This window comes from Medicago truncatula, chromosome 1, assembly GCF_003473485.1.
Source record: "Medicago truncatula cultivar Jemalong A17 chromosome 1, MtrunA17r5.0-ANR, whole genome shotgun sequence".
Lineage (NCBI taxonomy): Eukaryota > Viridiplantae > Streptophyta > Magnoliopsida > Fabales > Fabaceae > Medicago > Medicago truncatula.
This window is the reverse complement of record NC_053042.1, coordinates 31961843-31983877: the sequence shown is the minus strand read 5'-3', so window position 1 is coordinate 31983877 and position 22035 is coordinate 31961843. Positions and strand designations below refer to the sequence as shown.

General features: G+C 34.1%; 1 protein-coding gene across 1 annotated transcript; it reads right to left on the bottom strand.

Annotated features, from left to right (window-relative positions):
- Nucleotides 1-20026: 20026 nt before the first annotated feature.
- LOC11430513 (transcription factor TCP11) lies at nucleotides 20027-20989 on the bottom strand. Its single transcript, XM_003590408.4, has one exon. It carries the CDS (start codon nucleotides 20884-20886, stop codon nucleotides 20269-20271), a length of 618 nt encoding a protein of 205 aa, XP_003590456.1. The 5' UTR covers nucleotides 20887-20989; the 3' UTR covers nucleotides 20027-20268.
- Nucleotides 20990-22035: the final 1046 nt, after the last annotated feature.

Genomic DNA, 22035 nt, shown 5'->3' with positions numbered 1-22035 from the left:
GGAGTGGTGTTGGGGGAGAGGCGGCCGGAGAAGGTAGGAGGAGAGAGTCCTGTTTTGCCAGTTTTGGAAATCCTTCCGGCGGAGGATCTCTTGTCAGAGTTAGAATCTTGCTTCGTCGGCCGGTTATTTCAACACTTGGAGGTGGAAGCTTTGCAAACTTGTTTATTCATTGAAGGATGGAGAGGAATCAAGGTGGTGCCATTGGGTGAAAAACTGGTGCTGCTGAAGGGTAACAATATGCAGGATATTGTCAAGGCAAGGGAGGAGAAGCAAGCTTGGTGGAGTGCAACATTTTCAGAAGTGGTACCTTGGTCCCCTAACCTGGTGGCTACGATTAGAAGGGTGTGGATCCAACTTAGAGGTATTCCCCTACATATCTAGAATGAAAATTTCTTCAAGAAATTGGGGGCTCTCTTTGGTGTTTTCATTGACTTTGATGAGGATACAGTGAGCAGGAAAAGACTAGATGTTGCTAACATTCTCATTTCCCCTAGTAAGATGGGGAGAATTGATGAGTGGGTTAAAGTTATGGTCATGGGGGCGGTGTTCCAGGTTTGGGTGGTGGAGGGGGGTGACTGTTTTTGATGAAGGGGAGGAAAGTATGGAGGAGGAGTTAGACCTCAAGGTGGACTTTGAAAAGGCCTATGATTCCGTTGATTGGGTTTTTTTGGAGTATATGATGAGAAGGGTGGGCTTATGTGATAAATGGGTGAGGTGGATGAAGGCTTTGTGTGTTTGGGGGAAATATGTCGATCCTAGTTAATGGGTCTCCCACGGAGGAGATTAGTGTCCAAAGGGGTTTGAAACAAGGAGATCCGTTAGCACCTTTTTTGTTTCTTCTTGTGGCGGAAGGAATTAGTGGTTTGATGAAGAATGCGGTGAATCGTAATTTGTTCCAAGGTTTTGATGTCAAGAGAGGAGGAACGCGTGTCTCTCATCTTCAATATGCCGATGATACTCTTTGTATAGGGATGCCGACGGTTGACAATCTTTGGACTCTTAAAGCTTTATTGCAAGGTTTTGAAATGGCTTCCGGATTGAAAGTTAACTTCCATAAGAGCTCTTTGATAGGTATCAATGTTCCTAGGGACTTCATGGAGGCGGCGTGTAGATTCTTGAATTGTAGAGAGGAGTCTATTCCGTTTATTTACTTGGGACTACCGGTGGGAGCTAATCCTAAAAAGGTAGCCACTTGGGAGCCTATGTTGGATAAGCTTAGAAACCGGCTTAATTCATGAGGAAGCAAATATGTGAGCCTTGGAGGGAGAATTGTTCTTCTAAATTCCGTCTTGAATTCTATTCCTATCTTCTTTTTGTCCTTTTTTAGGATTCCGGCAAAGGTGTTGAGAATGGTAATCCGTATCCAAAGAGAGTTTCTTTGGGGAGGGGTCGGAGGAGCTTGGAAGATTTGTTGGGTTAGTTGGAAGAAGGTTTGTCAACCTAGAAGTATGGGGGGTTTAGGGGTGAGAGATGTTAATTTGGTGAACATTAGTCTTTTGGCTAAGTGGAAGTGGCGTTTTATCCAAGCGGACCTCCCTCTTTGGAAAGTGGTGTTGAGAGAAAAATATGGAGATGAAATTTGGAGAGAGGTGTTGGTGGAAGGAGTTGATGGCTTTGGAGAGAGGTGTTGGTGGTAAGTGGTTTACCGATAGGGTGGTGAAGAAGATTTCAAACGGAAGAGGGACGAGTTTTTGGAAAGATAGGTGGATAGGTGATAAACCGTTAGCGTTAGCCTTTCCTCGGATTTATTCTATCTCTTCCCAAAAAGAGGCCACTGTAGGGGATTTGTGGAATGGGGCGGAAGGTTGGATTCTTAATTGGAGGAGAACCCCGTTCCTTTGGGAGAGTTATCTAATCGCTAATCTGTTGTTAATTGTTAATCGGATTACCTTGGGGGAGGAGGAGGACTAGTGGTGGTGGTTGCCGGAAGAGGGTGGTCGGTTTTCTGTTTGCTCGGCGTATAAAGTGCTTGTGGGTGCAGCACTGTTGTTGGAGGGAGTGCATGAGTCGGAGAATGGGATTTTTGCAAATCTTTGGAAGAGTCCGGCTCCGTCAAAAGCGGTGGCCTTCTCTTGGATGGCGTGATCCTTGACCGAATTCCTACTAGATCCAATCTTGTTGCTCGTAATGTGTTACCTCCCGGGGAGCCTCGAGGCTGTGCATTTTGTGAGCATGGGGATGAAACCGCATCGCATCTTTTCTTACATTGTGAAGTGGTTTCGTTGATTTGGCGAAAGATCATGGATTGGTTAGGCATTAATTTTATTAATCGTCACAATTTGTTTTCTCATTTTGCTTGTTGGAGTGATGTTACAGCCCCCAGGCGCTTTATGAAACCGTTTTGTTTGATTTGGCACACTTCAATTTGGAGGGAACGGAATTCGAGGATTTTTAAGAATCAAACCAAGACTTTTGACGTATTGGTCGATGATGTTAAGGCGTTGTCTTGGTGTTGGGCGTTGAGTAGGTTAAGGATCGCATCTTGTCTCTTTTACGAGTGGTGTTGGAATCCAAGGGAATGTTTAAAAAGAAAAAGATGATGGGTGGTCTGCTGTTTTTTGGAACGGGCAGCTTGACTCAGGTTTTGTTTTTTATAGCAGGCAGGGATGACAGTTTGGATTTGTTCCTTTTAGTTCTGCTGTCTATTTTTGTTCCTTTTGTGTAGGAGTTTTTTAGGCTCTTCAGGTGGTGTGTTGGTTAGTCTCTAGCGCCTGTTAGGAGTTTTTCTTCTACTGCCAGTTTGTTATGGCCTCTCTGTAATTTTGGACTTATGCACTTCTTGTGCAAGGTTTTATATATAATATGCTGTTTCAAAAAAAAAAAATCACAACAATGAATTATGAAAAAGTTTTGATGTTGGTCAATTCTCAGCTTCCAATTTCTCCTTATAGTAAGGTCTCATGGCAGCGCAATATTTGTGATAAGATGCTTCATTAGACACATGAAGAACTCAAAATTGGTTGGTAAGAAGACCAATGTGCATAGAGAGCCGCAAGAAGTGTTATAAAGATTTTCTTGCAATTTTGCCTTCCAACTCCAATTCTCGTATGTTGCATGTGTTGAAGTTGATCCTTGAACAAGTCAAAGATGTGTGTTTTCAGCTGAATATATTGACCAGAATTTAAGGCACTCAAAATGTTGTAATCAAGCAAGATTTGCTCCTCAAAATGTGTTAAAAGATATTAAAATTTTTATTGAAAAGAACTCTTAACTTTCAAAAGGTAGAATATACAATTTCCAAATTTAAGTTTTCTATTTCTTAATTCCTTAGTTTACTAACAACTATAAGTAAATTCCTTTAATGATCTACCCATAGAGATAGAGATGTTCATGGGTTTGGTCGACCAACACCACCCATCTAACCCAACCTGACACAACCAACAAAAGTCAGGTTGGTTTGGGTTTCAATTATGGTTCATCTTGATTTTGTTACAGTTGAACTGAGAGATGCAACAACACTGTGTCTTACACAAACAAGTTATGGGGAATAATATGCTATAGCGCTACCATAACCGCTTCATGACAACATTTTGTACTCAATAGCGTATCACAGAACAATATCGATTTGATCATATTCCTCTACATTGCCTATAACGCTATAGAGACGTTATTAAACAAGACCGGAAGGATCCATGTGATATTACTGGGCTGGAGAAGTTGTTTGTCATTTTCATTTTGATCATTGATGGAAGTTTTGGTGGGACAACTATGGATAGATGTAGGTGTTTGATCTTAAAAATCATTAATGAAGTATATGTTTCATGATTGTTGCTGCTTTTGTTTGTTTAACTCTGCAATCATTCTTACAAAGTTAAATTTTGTATATATTTCTTTTTGTAGTCATTAATTAGTTGAGATCCTGTCAAATTTTATGAACATTTATGAAAACGACTGATATACAACGGGTTTGGTCAGTTGTACCGGAACAGATAGTTATTCTCTACTAGTTAAACTTTAATATGCATGAATATCTTATATTTCAATGGATTTGCTCAAACACATGTTTTTTAATGAAAGTTTAGTGACATTCAAAAAGGAAGATAATGTATATGGTAGATTTTTAACTAGCAAAATCACAAATAGATCTGATGCCATTTTTAGTGAATTATATAAGATGGACAAGCTACATTTCCAATTCTATATATTATTTATAACTGATGCCATTGTTGTTTCGTTCGGAATTTGAACTATGGATTTTCAAAGCATTTATTCCTATGGCTAACCAGTCTTCATACACAGCAGCACACAGTGATGAAGGAAAGCAACTTCTAGATTTGATAACATATTATTGGTTTTATATTTAGCCTAATTCATCCTTACAAAACTATCTTGTAGGGTCCTTAAGAAAAAAAAACTAACATGTAGGGTCATGACCACCCCGACTTACATACTTATGTTTAGGACTTATTTCATCAATGTGAGACTTTTAACCGCCGATAACGATAATTTGATAGTAAATGTTCAGACGGATCTTGTATAACTCAAAAAACTAGTTTCTAATTTCAACTTCATAAAATTGCTTTTATCTATCTTTCATAAGTTGGTATAAGTTGCATTCCATGCACTCAAAATATTAGAATTTTCCCAAATAACTTCTAATATAATTTTTTCGAATAGCTTCCTTTAGTTTCACGATATTCGAATTTGAGTTTAGTCTAACTCATTTCTTACAAAACCATCTTGTAAGGTGAGCAATGACTTTATCTCTATCATACGTTGGATTTTGTGTTTGCCATTGCAAACAAACTCAAATATTCTTTTATTTTCAACTTATATATTTAAATAAATTGCAATTGTTTGGCTTTGTGGAGCATACGGTACAAGGTGATGGTAATTGTCAGGTTTGTTGCTTTCAACATTCAGTTTTTCATTTTTTTTTCTCCCCTCCACATGTGCAGAATAGAGCTTTAATAGTTTCATTTCATTTCATATCATAAATTTCTAAATTCATCAATTAATAATTCTTTTTTCTTTATTCTTTATCTCAAAGTTGTATAAAAGACATGATCACCACGAGTTTGTGAGACGAAAAATTGTGAACCAGGCTGATTTCTAGCTAGTTATATTCAATATTCTTTTACGAATTTTGATATCTGCACTGCTTATTTTTTAGCATTATTCTTGAATTTCGATGAATGAATTTACTTTTTAAACAACAAGTCTCATCAAGATATTTATGAAAAATATGTTCTCATTGAATATAATGAATATTGGGAGAAGATGTCCAAGTAATAAGTTGCACCTAGACATCCATCTGTATTAAACATTTCTTATGAGCTAACTGATCAAACTTTTTCTTTCTTTCATTTCGAATGAAATGGAAGTGGTGAATGAGATGATCATGTCACTCTTCAAGCAAATGCGCAAACTAGTATGAGTTTTGCAACTTTTACAACTATACTCCTTGTTTGAATATGTTCGTTATTATTCTTAAGGTTTTTAATCGGTGGATTGAACTCTTCGGATTAGTTGATTTTTAGATCAGATACTGAGTTAAAAAAAGATTAAGATTAATTAAGTAAATATGATCAAAAGATTGAATTAATTAAGTAGATGTTATCTAAATTTGTTGTATGTGTCATCATCGATTAATTTTCAACGTCCATGGTTTACACCGTTCATAGTTCATATTGTTGTTTTATATTCTATTCCTATTGACATGGCAGACAATACCGCTCTAAATACCTACATGAGCTTTTATTAATTTTGAGATGCCAAAAGAAGGTAAGATTTGTCCCCGTGAGCTTAGCTCAGTTGACATATATGCAAGGGTTGGGGTTCGGATCCCGAACACCCCACTTATTCACCTTTAAAAAAAGGTAAGATTTTGCATATTTCACCTCACTATTTGTTGAATCTTCTTGAACCTTTAATACAATTTGACATCATTTTCTAATGCTTTAACGTAAAAAAGGTTGATGGAGAGAGAAAAGATAAAGAAATATGTAACTCATTTTGTATAATACATTATGATTGAATACAAGTATTTACATTCTTTGCCACACCAACTGAATTAGTTAAAGAAAGATTTATAAGAAAGTTTATATTATGATGGTCACTGATCTTGAAATGCAATGTGATACAACCAAGCTTTTGTTGATGACTTTTTCACGCATCGATGTGTTTAGTTCTTGATTGAAAGCCATTGTGAGTTAAGGAAACTGTTAGAGAGAACTTGAGGACTTTGGTTGTTACTCCGAGTTTTTTTAAAAAAGATTGAAGCCGTATAATTTATGCAGAAACTCTGCATAAGCTTATGAACTTTTTAGAATAGAGTGAAGGAAATAATTCCATTACAAGTGAACCTCATCTATTGAGCCCCATTTTTTTAACACTAATGTTACGTGAACAATCCATTTCAACAAACCACACCGTATGTCTATACGGTTTATTGAGTTTTTTAAATTTTTGTATGCATCTTAGATGTATCCGTACAAAAATGTTAATATAACATTATGAAATGATAGGTTGTCATATATGGATGTCTATTTTGGGTTGTACATATAACATACCTCTTTTTTTAATGATATGTGTAATATATGTATAAATATATCTAATGATTTCAATAATAATAATAATTTATGTTTATGTATACAGTATACCTATGTATAAAAGGATGCACCATTTTGAGTTAACTCTTTTCTTCAATTTGTACCCTTCATTTACAATTTTATATATTTTTTATAATATTATTTAAATTATTAATTAAAAATATGGTTAAATCCATTAAAATATGATCTACTCCACATCAATAAGAACAACATTGAACACTATGAAAAAAAAAATAATCTTATTTATCAAACAAATATGTGATCATAGTATATGCCATAATTGATATATCTTTGGTTAAATATATCTTTTGGTTCTTTATGTTTGACAAAAATATCGGGTTAGTCGTTTTTTAAATTTCAAATGGGTCATTTTAAGTTTTTTTAAGTTTCAAATAGGCATCTTTAAAAGGATAACGATGCATTACATTACAACTTAAAATGACTTATTTAAAACTTAAAGGACTAACCTGGTATTTTTGTCAAACTTAAAGAACCAAAAGAGGTATTTGATTTATATGTTTTTATATACAATAGTTTTATTTGATAAATGTGTCTGTCTATCTACTTGCGTATCTACCATAAGTTTACACAATTGATTTTTTTATTTTTTTATTTTACGCCTATGTAAAGTGTTAATAGAAAGGAAAAGACGAGTACTCATGAGCTTAGTTCAGTTGGTATAAACAATGCATAAAAGTATGAACCCCAGCCACCATAAAAATAAAAATAAAGGAAAAGAGGAAACTAACTAATAGATGAAGATAAATCAGAGACTAAAGAAATAATTAATGTTTATAATGTTTTACATCTAAGCTAAAGTCGTAACTGATGAAATTTATAGTTTCTACAGGAAAAAATGGAACATGACAAAATTTTCTAGGATATATAAATGTAATAAATGACATAATTTAGCATCATTTTATATTTCTAACATATATATATATATATATATATATATATATATATATATATAGACACACACAATGTATACATGAGATGAGATGCATAACTCCAAAAATCGTATTTAATACATGAAGCATAGAGGAGAATAACTTTCTCTAAAAAATAAGTTGGTAATGTCATGTATGTAGTTAGTTGATTGGTGGTGTCTTTGGTAATTCCTGGACTCCAACAATCATATTTATTAGATGATAATTAGAGAAAATCAATTGTGTGTGATTTGATAAATTTATGTTATTTAATACATGATAATTAGACAAAATCAATTGTGTATGATTTATGTAATTATAAAAAAAAAAAAATGAATTTGAACCTTCTTTAAAAAAAAAATAAAAAATTGAACCTATATTATTTATTGCTTGCCATGAATTACTCTAAAAATCATATTTAATACATAACGAACTATGAATATGGATAATGGTTTCTTCTAAGAAATGTATACTTGTGGTGTCCTGCATATAGTTGGTTGGTGGTTTCTTCAAAGACATGTGTGACTCCATCATTCATATTTAACACATGAGAATAAGATCCTTAAACAACTCAATTGTGTATGATAAAATATTCAAAGTTTGATTTTTTTAACTTAATAAATATTAATTGTGTTTATATCTTTTGTTTAATTAAAATTTTTAATACTTTATTTTCTAAATTAAAAATAAAATTCTGAAGTTTAGATTAAACTCAAAATTAAAATCTCGATAAGGAATATTCAAGTTTGATCTCGAATTTGAACAATATTTAACAAATTTTATTTACCTCTCGATTAAATATAGGATTACCATAACTTTTTTTTAAGAATTTGAGGGATAAGATCAAACCTTAAATTTTTTTATCAAATTTTCAAAATTTAAAATATGAGCATCATAATCTACAAAAGAAATTTAAAATCAAATATAAATGTTGTTTAGAAAAAATATAGTGATTAAATAGTTTTTTTTTTAAGGGAAATAAATAGTTTTGTTTTGATTTCTAAAATAAAATACAAAGAATTTTGATTAGAAATATATTATAAATGATTTTGCAACAAATAATGCATAGAGAAAACAATTCTAATTAATATGATTACGAGGACATCATTCTTTTAGTTTGTCCAAGGCACAGAAAAATCTTAGGTGTATTGATAACATTACGACCTTTCTTGTTTTTTTTTTTTTTTTTTTTTTTTTTTTTGTAGAGGAGACCTTTCTTGTGTTGTTCATCATACAGGAAATATAATCTCTCTTTTATTTTCTTTTGATTGGATGGATGGATTTGGGTCAATATTTGACCATAAATCACATTTCTTTTTTCCTTTTATCTACATATATTTTTTTTAACAAGTCAAAATAAAATTATATAACTAAAACAGAGCAGTCCCAAAAGCACAAGGTGTACCTTAGAGACTACTGCAGAAATCAAGAGTTACAACGATTACAAACAGAGGATATATAATCTAAATACGTGATTTTTACATATATCTAGATTTATCATCTTCATGATTTCGTACTCTTGTGCGACATTGTTTGATTTCTCGTAGTGTTGCGGTGTATGTGTGGTTCATATTAAAAGACAAGTTTCAGTCAATTACAAATTCAATCAATTATTTAGGCGTCAAGTCGCATATCCGAAGACATGATTATTCTGATCACTTTGATTTTATCATATTATTTGTAGGCATTTTATTGTTGTATGATCTTTACTTGGATGTTATGAGTTTATTTGCAAATTCATCACTTACATTTTTAACAATGTAGAATATATGAATGTTTTTTATGTACCTTGTCAATTTGATTGAATGAATATTATTTGATTTTTTTGTAAAGAAAAAAAGTTTCCTTGTGTTTAGCCAAATTATGGCTATATTTTTTTAGCAAAAATTATGACTATTTTTGTATAAAATGAAAATCATTATTAAGTCCTATTTTTCTCTCTCCATTTTTGACATTGAATCTCGACTAATTTGAATCTAGTCCATTAGAAAAATTAAATAGAAATAATCATTTTGTGTTCTCGTGAGCTTAATTCAGTTGGTATGGACAATGCATAATAATATGTAAGGTCGAGGGTTCGAACTCCGCCGCCAAAAAAAAAAAAAAGAAAGAAGATATATAAGTAAAACTTTTCCTGACCAAAAAAAAAAAAAAGAAATAATCACTTTGTGACTTGAACCAACAACAATTGGTACCAACACACTATTTGCTCACTTTTTTCTATTATTGAATAAATCAGAAAGCACAAGCAACGTATAGAAAACTTCATTATAGCCAAAAGATCAAAACATTCTATTTGAAAATCAACATAGGCAACATGAAATTTACTTAGTAATTGATAATGTGTTGAAAGGATTCCTTTCAAATGAGATATGATTTTGTTGAAAACTTCTAGCAAACTTTTATCACAGAGCCAATTGGAACTATTTTCCATTTCATTTTCATTGGCATTTATATGTTTGGAATTTTGAGGTTCATTTATTTATTTATTTTCATACAATAATGATAGTTAATTAGCGGTTAATTGCACATGAATAGAAGGTAAGCATGCAACAAATTGTATCGTTAGACCTTTTTAATAACAAAAACAATCCTCGTAAACATAACATTTATGGATCTAAATGGACCTAAGAGACACGACATTGTTTTGTATCATGTGTTGTTATTGTGATCCATATATACCTTCAAGTGACTCAAGAGAGAAGAAAACGTGGTGGAGCTTTGAGACCAAGCATTAATATTGTGGCTGACCAGGAGAGCACCAATTTTCATTGCCTAAACTTTTGGATTCTATGTCCAAATCCATCCAAGAGTCAACCAACAATGAATAAGGATTCTACTACCTCCGTCCCTAATTACAGGACCCTTTTGAAAAAATAACGGGAATTAAGATAGTGCATATTTGTATTAAATATGTTTGTAATTACTATTGTTTTTATAATTTTATCCTTTAAGAGAGATGGTTGGTTTATGTTTTCAACATGTTATTTATTGCTGATTGGAGAAAAAGATGTATAATAAATAGGGACATGTATGTAAAGAAATAATTAATGTAGTTGAAAATAGCAAAGAGGTCTTATAAAAAGGGACAAAAAAAAATTTCAAAAGAATCTTATAATTAAGGACGGAGGTAGTATATCCAAATTTATCTCATTTCTTTGCTGATAAAGGAAATGGTGCTTCCATGAGTATTTTTATTTTCCTTTTTATTAAAAATTTGTATAAACTTTGGGTATGCTGACCCAACTCCTACATCCCAGTGGCATTTTTTATGTTTTCTGATAGAACATAGATTTATACATAAATGCGTAAAGTTTACTTGACAAACAACTCTTGTTCAAACTTTTTTTTTTTGGAACCGAAGGATTAACACCATAAAAATTACATTTACATATTTTATTGTGCAAGGATTTTATTTCTTTCTTTCATAGATTTACACATGTTTTAATGAAATATTGTATTATTACTTTTTTTTAGCATGTATAAAGCATAATAGTACTCCAACCAATGCAACTAGTGTATTTATTCGGCGTTGTCCGGATTAGACATATTCAAGAAGATAAAAAAATTATATATATAATATCTGCAAATAAAATTTAGGCTTAATTGGATATTTGATTCCCTAAATAATTATGAGTTTACATTTTGGTCCCATAAATTGTAAAACTCACATTTTGGTCCCCTTGATTTTGCTCCGTTAGTCAAATTGATTCATCCGTTAATTTTTTAATGTTTAAAATTTTTGATATGATATTAGCTGTTTGATTGCATGTCCATTATACCTATAGTGAGCCGTCGGCACCTAATTTTTCCAGCACTATCATCTTCTCCCTCACTCTTGTTCATCATCAAATATTCATACATTCATCACAATTCACAACAACCCAGAAAAAAGAAGAATTTAAACCCAAAAAATTAATAAAACTTGGAAACAACCAAACATACAAAGAAAATTATTTCTTTAGTTCTTCCTCTCTCTTTCTCATTGTCGCCGGTTCTTTTTTCAAGCAACTCATGGAGAATAAACATTCAAAATTTCTTTTTGATTTTCATCAACAAGAGCTCTAGTTTTTTTTTCATTTGAAACTGAATTTGTAACCAAATAATTAAAAGCATTAACACTTAACACTTCAACTACGATAGCATTTTCATCTTCATTCTATAACCTATTTCCTCCTAAACCCACTTCAATCTTCATCTTCTAAACAAAACCCAGATACCAAAATCCAAAAAAATCTTAACTTTACACAAAAATCAACAAAACCCACAACTTCAAATTAATCACTTCACAATAATAATACCCTCAATCTCAGATCTTAAAAAAAAAAAAATCAATTTTGAGTTCCACAAATTCTCAGAAACTATGAAACCAGAAACAAGATTCATGAAGAAACAAAAGACATTGATTGAGTATGAGTTCATGAATGTGGGTGAGTGTTTGTTATTTTGTTTTATGATTACTGTGAAAAAATTGCGGAATATGGGTTCATGAATTTTCTCCATTGAAGAAATTGCAGAACTTTCTATTTGATGATTACTTTGAAATTGATGTGGGTGGTGGAAGGTGGTTCGCAGGCGGTGGTGGTGATGAAGGATGGGTTTTGTTCAACAATGGAGGATTTTGTTTTGTTGAAGGTTTGAGAGAAAGAAAAGAAAGAAAGAAGTTCACGTGAAGAGAGAGAGAGAGAAAGAAGGGAAACTGAAATCAACTTGGGCACCAATTAGATGTTGGTGATACACACTAAGATATAATAAACCTGCATTACCCAACTGTTCCCTTTTAAAATAAAAAAGATCAAACGGTTAAAGTTAAGAAAATCAATAGGATCTATGGTGGAACACTCTTAAGATTGGTCCACTTAAGACATTTGAGGTTAAAGTTAACATCCAAGGACCTTTTTGACTAACGGAGCAAAATCAAGGGGACCAAAATGTGGATTTTACAATTTATGGGACCAAAATGTAAACACATAATTATTTAAGGGACCAAATGTCTAATTAAGCCTAAAATTTATCACGAATTGGAATATGATGAATATCTTAATAAATACACACAAATATAATCAAATATACCATATTATAAATACTCATAAATTTATAGATGCAAATACAGATAAAATTAATTGAATTTAGTAAAAATATTAACACATATATAATAAAATTAACTTTAAGGAATTTGTGTTATTTCTGTTGAGATATTTCTGTTACATAAAATATCAGAAATTCAATGAAAAAGTTAAGTAAAATATTGGCTTAAATGCTCTTTTGGTCCCTTAAGTATTTAATTGGTATCGCTTTGGTCCCTTAACTAAAAACAAGATTGTTTGAGTACTTTAAGTTTTTTTTTAGTATCGTTTTGGTCGCTTCTGTTAGGTTTCCGTTAGGTTTAATAAAAAAATGTTAAGTGTGGACACATGTCACCTTGTCATTGGCTCTAAGAATTTTTTTTACAAAAAAAAAAAATATATAAAAAACGTTAATAATATTATTTTTACAAAAAAATATATTTTAAGTTTACTGTTTGGAATGAGATGTCACAACCTTTATTCCTATCTTGTTACAGATCATGGTCTTCTCAATATCAGGCACATTACGGCTATATGACACTTCCGATTTTTCCAAGCTTACCGTTTTACCTGAAGCTTTTTGGTAATTGTGGAGAGCACGGTTAATGGATTTTGCTTCCTTTGGATTGGCTCAGGCAAAGAATAGGTTGTCGTCCGCAAAAAGGAGATGGGTAATTTTTGGAGCGCCCCTTGCTACTTGGATTCCATGGAGATTGTTATTTTGAGCCTCTTTGTGCACTAAACCAGATAAGATATTAGCACATAAGATGAAAATGTAGGGGGAAAGAGGGTCCCCTTGCCGAATTCCCCTTTCCGGAACAATACTTTGGCTTGGAAGACCATTGATGAGGAATTGGTATGAAACTATGGTTATACATCCCATGATAGTCTTTGTAATGCTTTGCGGAAAACCTGATGCCCAAAGGACCTCTTGTATGAACTCCCACTCCGTTTTGTCGTAAGCCTTCCCCATATCTAACTTTAAGGCCATCATACCCTTCTTCCCTTTTGTCTTTTTCTTTAACCAGTGGAAACATTCCATAGCAATCAGAGCATTATCTGTTATCAACCGACCTCGAACAAACGCGCTTTGCTCCCCATCAATCACATCCGGAAGGATAGGCTTCACTCTGTTTGCAATGGTCTTCGTCACAATTTTCATTATGACGTTACAGAGACTAATGGGACGGAACTGTTTTGGGGATGTCGGACTTTTGCACTTTGGAATGGGAGCTACAAACGTTTTGTTTATGCTTTCGGGAGATCTGTCATCGTTCAGAATACTGAGAACCATTTTGCAGACATCTTGTCCTACAATATGCCAGTACTTCTGATAAAAAAGAGCCGGTAAACGATTGGGACCTGGAGCTTTCAGAGGGTGCATTTGATCAATAGCCTCTTTCACCTCAACATGACAGAACCTACGCCCACACCAATCAGCTTGTTTAGGGGACAATTTCTTTTGAATATCCTCGCAGGTTTGAGCGATACCTGAAGGATTTGATGTGGCAAATAATTGAGCATAGTAATCAACTATGACTCTTACAATATTCTCTTGGTTGTGCCACCACCTTCCATCATCCCCTCTAATCTTCTTTATTTCATTTGTTTTCCGCCTCTGTCCAACTTTACCATGGAAAAACTTGGTATTCTTATCCCCGTCTTTTAGCCAAGTAGCTCTACTTCTTTGTCTCCATAGGGTTTCTTCCTTCTTTAGAAGTTCAACATACTCTCTTTCAAGATCTTTGTAAGCCTGGATGGAACTTGGAGCTTCATCCCATAGGTTGTCATTTTTCAATTTGTTCTCGGTTGCAATGATCTCTTTTTTGATGACATTTGTTCTGAGCTCTTTAAACTCCTCATTTAGGTACTTCATAGCTGCAAGCTTCTCTTCACAACTTCCCCCTGTTTTGGTCCAGTTCTGTTGAATTAATCTGTCACATTTATCATCTCTAGACCAGACCTCTTCGAAACAGAAAATGTGCCTTTTCTTTTTCCTCTCATTAGCTGAAAATGCTTCTAGACAAACTGCTAAGGTTAAATGGTCTGACCTGAACCTTGCCAAATGATTAACTTTGATAGGAGAGAATTTGTTGATAAAATCCTCCAAAGCCATAGCTCTATCTAAACGACCCTGTATGTTTTCTGAGCCAAACCTTCCATTAGACCAAGTAAACGGGTAGCCATTAAAACCCAAATCAAGCAACCCACATTCTTCTATACTATCTCTGCCAACCTGCATTTGTGTGAAGCTCCTGGGGTTACCACCGCGCCTTTCAGCCAAAGAGATAGTATCATTTATGTCCCCCATACATATCCATCTTTCACGAGCAGAATGCGAGAGATTTTTTAATAACTCCCATGTATCCTTTTTTCTATTATCTTCTGGAAAGCCATACATACCAGTCAAAGTCCACGTTCCCTCCTCTTCTTGGTCTCTGACCTCCCCTTGAATATGATTAAGAGAATAAGAATTAATTGTAAACTCCATATTATCATCCCACCATATATCAATACCACCTGCTCTCTCTCGGCCTTGCCCTCTACAACTGACAGCCAAACCTGAACTAAAACCACATCGAAACTGAAGTGACTGAATCTCCTCCTCATAAAGCTTAGTCTCCATCAGGAAGAGAACCTGGGGATTTTCAAGATTTTTGAGCCTTAACAAGGCCCGAACTGCTCGAGGGTTTCCCAACCCCCGACAGTTCCAACTCAAGATTTTCATTATGAAGGCTGGTGTTTGTCATCCAACACCCCCTCTGGTAAAGTTTGATCAACATTCATGTTGTCTTTTAGCTTCTTGTTTCCACTCCTAATTATGTCATGAGGTGATCCTTCTACTATCATAACATCAACTAATTGTCGCTTCCCCATATTCAAAATATCTCCACGGTGTTCTTTTTTTGACTTCACTTTCCTGTCTTTAACTCTGGACCAGCTCCCTTTTGCTTTGCCTTTTGATTTCTCTTTTGTGACTTTTTTGTTGCAAATTGGTGTTAAGTCACAAGATTCTAGAGACTCAGCAACTTTCTCAATCTCTTTGTTGGTTATGGCTGGGATTAAATTACTTTCCTTTATAGTATGCACATCTGCAGTTGTTTCTTCTGTTGGCTTTTCAACCTCTGCTTCGTCCACTTATTCACCCACTGATTCAACTTTGTTAGAGCTAGTTCCCGTAAACAGGCTTTTAGAACATGAACTTGATCCACTCTCTCTTTTTGGTTCAAAAGAATTTCTCAGAAGGGGGGAGGCCCTCAGCCACGGGCCAAAAAGGAGGTCTTTCTTTTCTATTTCTTCGAAGTCTTCCCCATCATGTCCTTCTGTATCATCACAACCACTCAACTGATGTCCTATTCTCCCACACATAAAGCAAAATGTGGGTAGCCTTTCATATTTGAAGAAGACCATTAAATCTTTACCATTGTACCTAATAATTGTTCCCCTTTTCAGCGGCTTTGTGAGATTAATGGTGACTTTAGTTCTCAAAAAACGACCCAGACGGTGGCTTTCTTTAACATCAGCTTCAACAAATTGACCCATCACATTACCGAGCTTTTTTGCCATGGATTCGAATCTTAACTTAAGGGGTAAATCATAAATCCTTGCCCAAAATGACATTGAATTCATTTCTATTTCAGAAGGTTGTTCAGTACCTGTAACCCTCTTCAATACCAGAATATTTCTATCAAAGCTCCAAGGTCCATTTTTTATCACATTTTCCAGATCACGTTTATTACAAAACCGGAAAAGGTAAAGATTCTTACCAAGTTCTTGTGTTTCAACTGGATTTTTGAGCCTCCAGAATTCCACAATCGTTTGCTTAAAAGCTCTAACATTGTAAGCATTATCAGTCCAAAGCTTCCCTAGCAGAGATCTGCCATATACCTCCTCTTCAATTGGTTCTTCATCTTCCTCTATGACACCCACTATATCATCTGTTGGCATCTCTACATCCTTCCATCTTGCCATCTTGCTGTGAGCTGAACTGTACCCACTAGAAAGGAAAAAATTGGACCACCTGGATGTGTAGGGATCTACACGGAGAGACAAGGAAATAGATCCGAATTGAGGATGGAAATTCAGGAGGTGTTGGAGCGGCCGCTACTTTCCTACAGGAACCCTAAGAGAGCGGAGAGAGAGTTTACTAATGGATGGTTCAGTTTTTCATTGTTCACCGTACACATCTCTTAGCCTCATATGAATATCATTCATTTTTCTAACGAGAAAGTATATTAAAGATAAGTGCAGAGGGGGTGCCAAGCTCAAATATAACTGGAAAATGGGACCAACAAAAAGGGCGATTAAAAGAATCCACCTCTAAGGGCATACGAAGAGAAACAAATTCATGGTCGAACAAAATAGAGACCAAAAATTCAACCTCATCAAATATAAAGTAGATTGAAATGTAAATTTTTAAAAATAAGTACTCACTTCGGTCTTATTATTAAAAAATTAGGTTAACGAAAGTTGATATATCTGACTCAAAATTCAGATCAGATACATCAATTCTTGTTGATTAAAATTTTTCTTATGAGGATCGAGAGAGTAATTAGATAGTCCATTTATATTTTTACACTTCTTCCTATTTTGATGTGGATGAGCTTTGATTGCATCAGTTTTGTATCAATTGCGTTAATTAAGTGAAGTCATCTGAATAAGATGGTAATGGGACAAGACCAGCCTCAATACAAGCAATATCATATACCAACTCTTGGTACTGTTCTTCAACTTCAGTTCGAGATCCTCTAGATATCATGCATGGCCACGGGATAATACTTGGGTGACATTGTGGTTGGTGACATTGGTGACATTACCAACCACAATGTTACAAGTGTACAAAACAAAAAAGAAAATCTTGTTAAAGAAAAAGAAGAAAGCCACTTGTGACATTATGGTTGGCCAATTCACCAACCACAATGTCACCCAAGTGCTACCCCTCTCAAAAGGCTTTATCTTCAAAACATGTCCACAGTTTTGGAGTGTTCTTGTTATTCTCTTGTTCTGAAGGTTGAGGCATTCATTATTTTTAGAATAAATTATACTCTCGTTCCCTCTAAGATGTTTGAATTACACTACCCTCTCCTCTTATGTTAAAATATACAATTCCCTTCCCTCTTACTCAAAAGATATTAGAAAACTTTTCACCCTCTCCCCTAAGAGAAGCTTGAATTACATTCTCCTCCCCTCTTATATTAAAATCTACACTTTACTCCCTCAATATTTTTTATTTCTAATAATCTAGCAAAAATAATAATAATCTAACATACTTCGATAAAAATTGTATTACGGGTCTATTTTAATATAATAAAAAATTGAATACGTATTTTTCGCTATTTTTTATTCACAATTTCATTAACATGTAGTTTTAAACCCTATTATAAAATATGAAACAACCCAAAATAAAATTAAAATATGTAAAAAAATTACTAAAGACAATAAAATAGGGTTATTTAAAAGTTAATTTTATACTCTAAATTATAAAATCAATAGCAAAATATATAAATTTAATTATCATTGACATTCATATTATAAAGAAATGAATTATTTTTTCTTAAATGGTGGTTCAAAATTAAAATATATCATAAAAATATTTATTTATGTTAAATAGATTAAAGTGTAGATCATATTTAATTATTAAGGGATGTGGTTGTTGTTCAAGCATCTTATAAGGGAGGGAAATATAAATTTTACTTTACAAGGAAGGAGAGTGTATATTTTAACATAAAAGACGAAGGGAGTATAATTCAAGCATCTTTGAGGGGAGAAGAGTGTAATTTACCCTTATTTTTACTATTGCTTTCAAAGGGCAATTCATATCTTCGACATTGATCATACTACAGATATACATTTCATTTTCCAACTCTAGAGGTAAAATTGTTCTCTCGCCGCTAAAAGTTGACACCAAAAAATGTGATGAATTTGTCATTTTATGCGCCACATAACTATTTGTCATATTCTATATAAAACCTTTTATAAAAAAGTTTATTGGTTCAATTGGTTAAGTAGCGGTAAGCTTATGGTTATGGGTGAGGATCACGACTTGATCCGTATAAAATACACTATTGAAGAGGAATGGATAGTCTTAAGCAATAAGCCAATAACGTAAGCAGATATTAGTCTCATTGTAAATCTAAATAATCTAAGCTAAAGAGAATACATTGGGAATTCGATAGGTGATAAACATCTTAATTACAATAAATTTCTAACAAAACAATATGAATTCTTCTTTAAAAATATTGTTTCTCTAGCAATCTACCCATAAAAACCAAAGATGTTAATGAGTTATATCGGTCAACACACCACCAATTTGACCCACAAAAATCAAGTGGGTTTGTATACCAATCTCATCGATTCTTTGATGTGTAATCAAACACAAATTACCTAATAACAAATCAATTTGGTTTGTATACCAAGTTCATCAATTCTATGCTGTGTAATCTAACATAAACATAACGTAACAAAAAACCTAGTATTATACTAAGGTCTGTTTGGATTAACTTATTCGAGTTTATCTACCATTATAAGTTTTATAAGACTGTTTAGAAAAACTTCTAAAAACAACTTACGACAATTTTCAAAAACTTTTTTAAGTTCTCTAATATGGCTTTTAAAAAGAACTTTTAGCATATACGAAAAGCAACTTAACTTTATTTTACCCTTTGCTATAGAAATAACTTATGTGAGCTTATAAATATATGTTTATCACGATAAATACTTGGGATTCTAGTCACTTTCTCCTCTCTTATGGTGCATCACATAAATAAAAGGCACATAGATGCCTTTACTACTTTCAGTGTTGCATTGTCTATCTTTCACTATTGCGTTTCTTTCCCTACTCTAGTCACTAGTTTGGATGTTGCCATTGCGGCCTCACCCCATTGTTATTGTGGCCACTCATATATCCATTTGCTGATTTGGTTGTTATTTTCTCCATTATCTTGCTGTCATATACTGCACCGATGAAATCTTTGTGAAATCAGGGCACATTAGTTTGATGATAATTCCAGTTGAATGAACCGATCCACCATTGCTAGTTTGCTACACCATTTATTGTTTTATTTTTTATTTTTTAGAGGATTGCTACACCATTCCTAGCTCCTACATCTATCGTAATTTCGTACGTCACGCATAAGGTGTCAAATAAACTAAATTGGTGAGAGTGATAGTTTAAGGACTAGATTAAATAAATGTTTATGCATAAGATTTCACTCAAGAATGGATATTGGTTTAGCATTCTCAATTTTCTCTTTCGGTCACACTTTTCTGCTGCAGCCAGGATCCAATCACTAATCACCTTACTCAAAAGCCTTATCTTTTTTTTTTTTTTTTATCAAAAACAAAAATCTAATCTAATCACAGTTTCAAAAACAACATTTTAAAAACACTTCAATTAATCACGTCTGCCAAAAGGTAACGTCTCATAACTCAATTGTTTTTAGGCAGAATCATTTATCTTACCAATCATCATAGAACTTAATTCATTAATCGATCAATGCTGGGTGGGTCCAAATCAAAGTACAAATATATAATCATCATACTAATTTCATATTAAGGTTTCTAATCATCATTTACATTAATCTCTTCCGCACTAGTCTTTCCATCAGATAACAAATCACAAAAAACTAATATTATTGTAAAGAAAGAGAGAGAAAAAAAATAAAAATAAAGATAAACCCTAAAATATGAATTCTATTCAGCCTTCTTCCTCCGATAACAATGTCATTGTTCGTTAAGACTTTCTTCGTCTTCTTGCTGATTCTCCTCCCCCGTCGTCGTCGGTTGCAAAAGCAGCGTCGTGAACGGCATATGATGATACCTACTCGCCGTGCCGTAATCCATCCCTGCCGGCTGAGACAGGTCAAGACGGCAGCTCGGCGGCTGCATCGGCAACGCCATACCGAAAATCCCTCCACCGCCGGGACCAACAGTCGTCGCAGGCTGAACATGACAAGAAACCGACGGCAACGAGGAAGACGTAAACGGAGAAGATGTGGAAACCGGTCCGGCGGGGACAGTTCCGGTACCTGTAGCGGCGATGATCGACGGCTCAGCATGACGAAGAAGCCACTCGATTGTTTCACCGTCGGAACGGTGACCTAGCTCACGTGTGAGCTGGAAGATTCTAGCGGCGCAGAGTGGCGGCATACGGACACGGCGGCCACGGCCGTTAACTTTGGTGTGACGGTCTTTGGTGGATCGAGAGGCAGGTCTTCGGACGGTGAGTTTGGTGTTGGGATCGGAAGAGGTGGTGGCGACGGTGGTTGTTACGGCGGTGGAAGGTTTGGTTTCTGATTGGGTTTGAGAGAATGTGTGGATAACTACCTCTGATGAAGACATTGTAGGGTTTGATTTGAAGATTGTGAAATTTTAGGGTTTTTGCTTTGTGAAAGTGATGAGAATCGAATCGAAGAGCGTTGTCGTTCTGTAAGAGAAAGAGAAATGGGTTGGATTGATTTTGATGACCCCACATTATATAGAAGAAGGCCCGGTTAGTGGATTACTAGCGTTCATTTCAGGTTAGTGGGCCTCCTCGTTAGCACAATTTTTTTTTTTGTTTAACGTTGACCAGTGAAAAAACGGGCACTCGGATTTTTCCGTTCTGTGCCAACTATTGAAAATTATGAACGAATTTTTTTTTTTTTATGAAATTTTGATTTTGATTAAAACTAAAAAGAATATAAATGTTAGTTACTTTCAAATTATAAAAAATCAAACTAACCATCGTTATCTATTTCAACGACACCGACAATAATACAATATAACAAAAATAATATAATCTAAATTCTTTTTTAATGACACCAACAACAATTTTATTATAGAAAAAGTTGTTTAAGAGGTATAATCAGTTGGAAAATTTTGTTTATTATATATATAAACCATTATTTACACTTAAATAGAAGACAAGCGGACAACAAGCTCCGCCGCTAGACCTTTTTGGATGGAAAAATCAATCCTCATGAGCACAACATTCATGGACTTAGAGGACATGACATTGCTATGCATGACCTTTTGAACTCTATGTAGAAGGTCAACCGCCTCTGGTGCTAGGAAACCGAAAGTGTCAAAAGCAAATGGTATAAAAACCTGTTGATTGTCAGAACACACTTTCTCATGTTTGGCCACTTTGTTTGACGCGGATTTTAGAGCTGCCTATCCTACGGTAAAAGGTCCGACACCTAATCCCACAAGTAGTGAAACCCCAGTCAAGTCTACACAAGCATGTTTTCCACCTACCCATCTGTACACCATAACATCTGCAGGCCTGAGTGTTGATCTTCTATCTAGTGGGTTAGTCAGGAAGTTCACAGACGCCTCCTTCTTCACTGATATTCTCGCACGTCTAAATATATCAAAAGGTACATCCCTAACAAAGTCATGTATGTACTTAAATCCGGGAAACTCATTACAATGAACGACATGCTCCCTAAAAGTATTCAGTCACACATTACGGCAAACAGGGCACACCACATCATTAGGAAATAATGG

What these genes read in the sequence shown, in the direction of transcription:
- LOC11430513 (XM_003590408.4), bottom strand. Translation starts at nt 20,886, where the DNA reads ATGTCTTCATCAGAGGTAGTTATCCACACATTCTCTCAAACCCAATCA.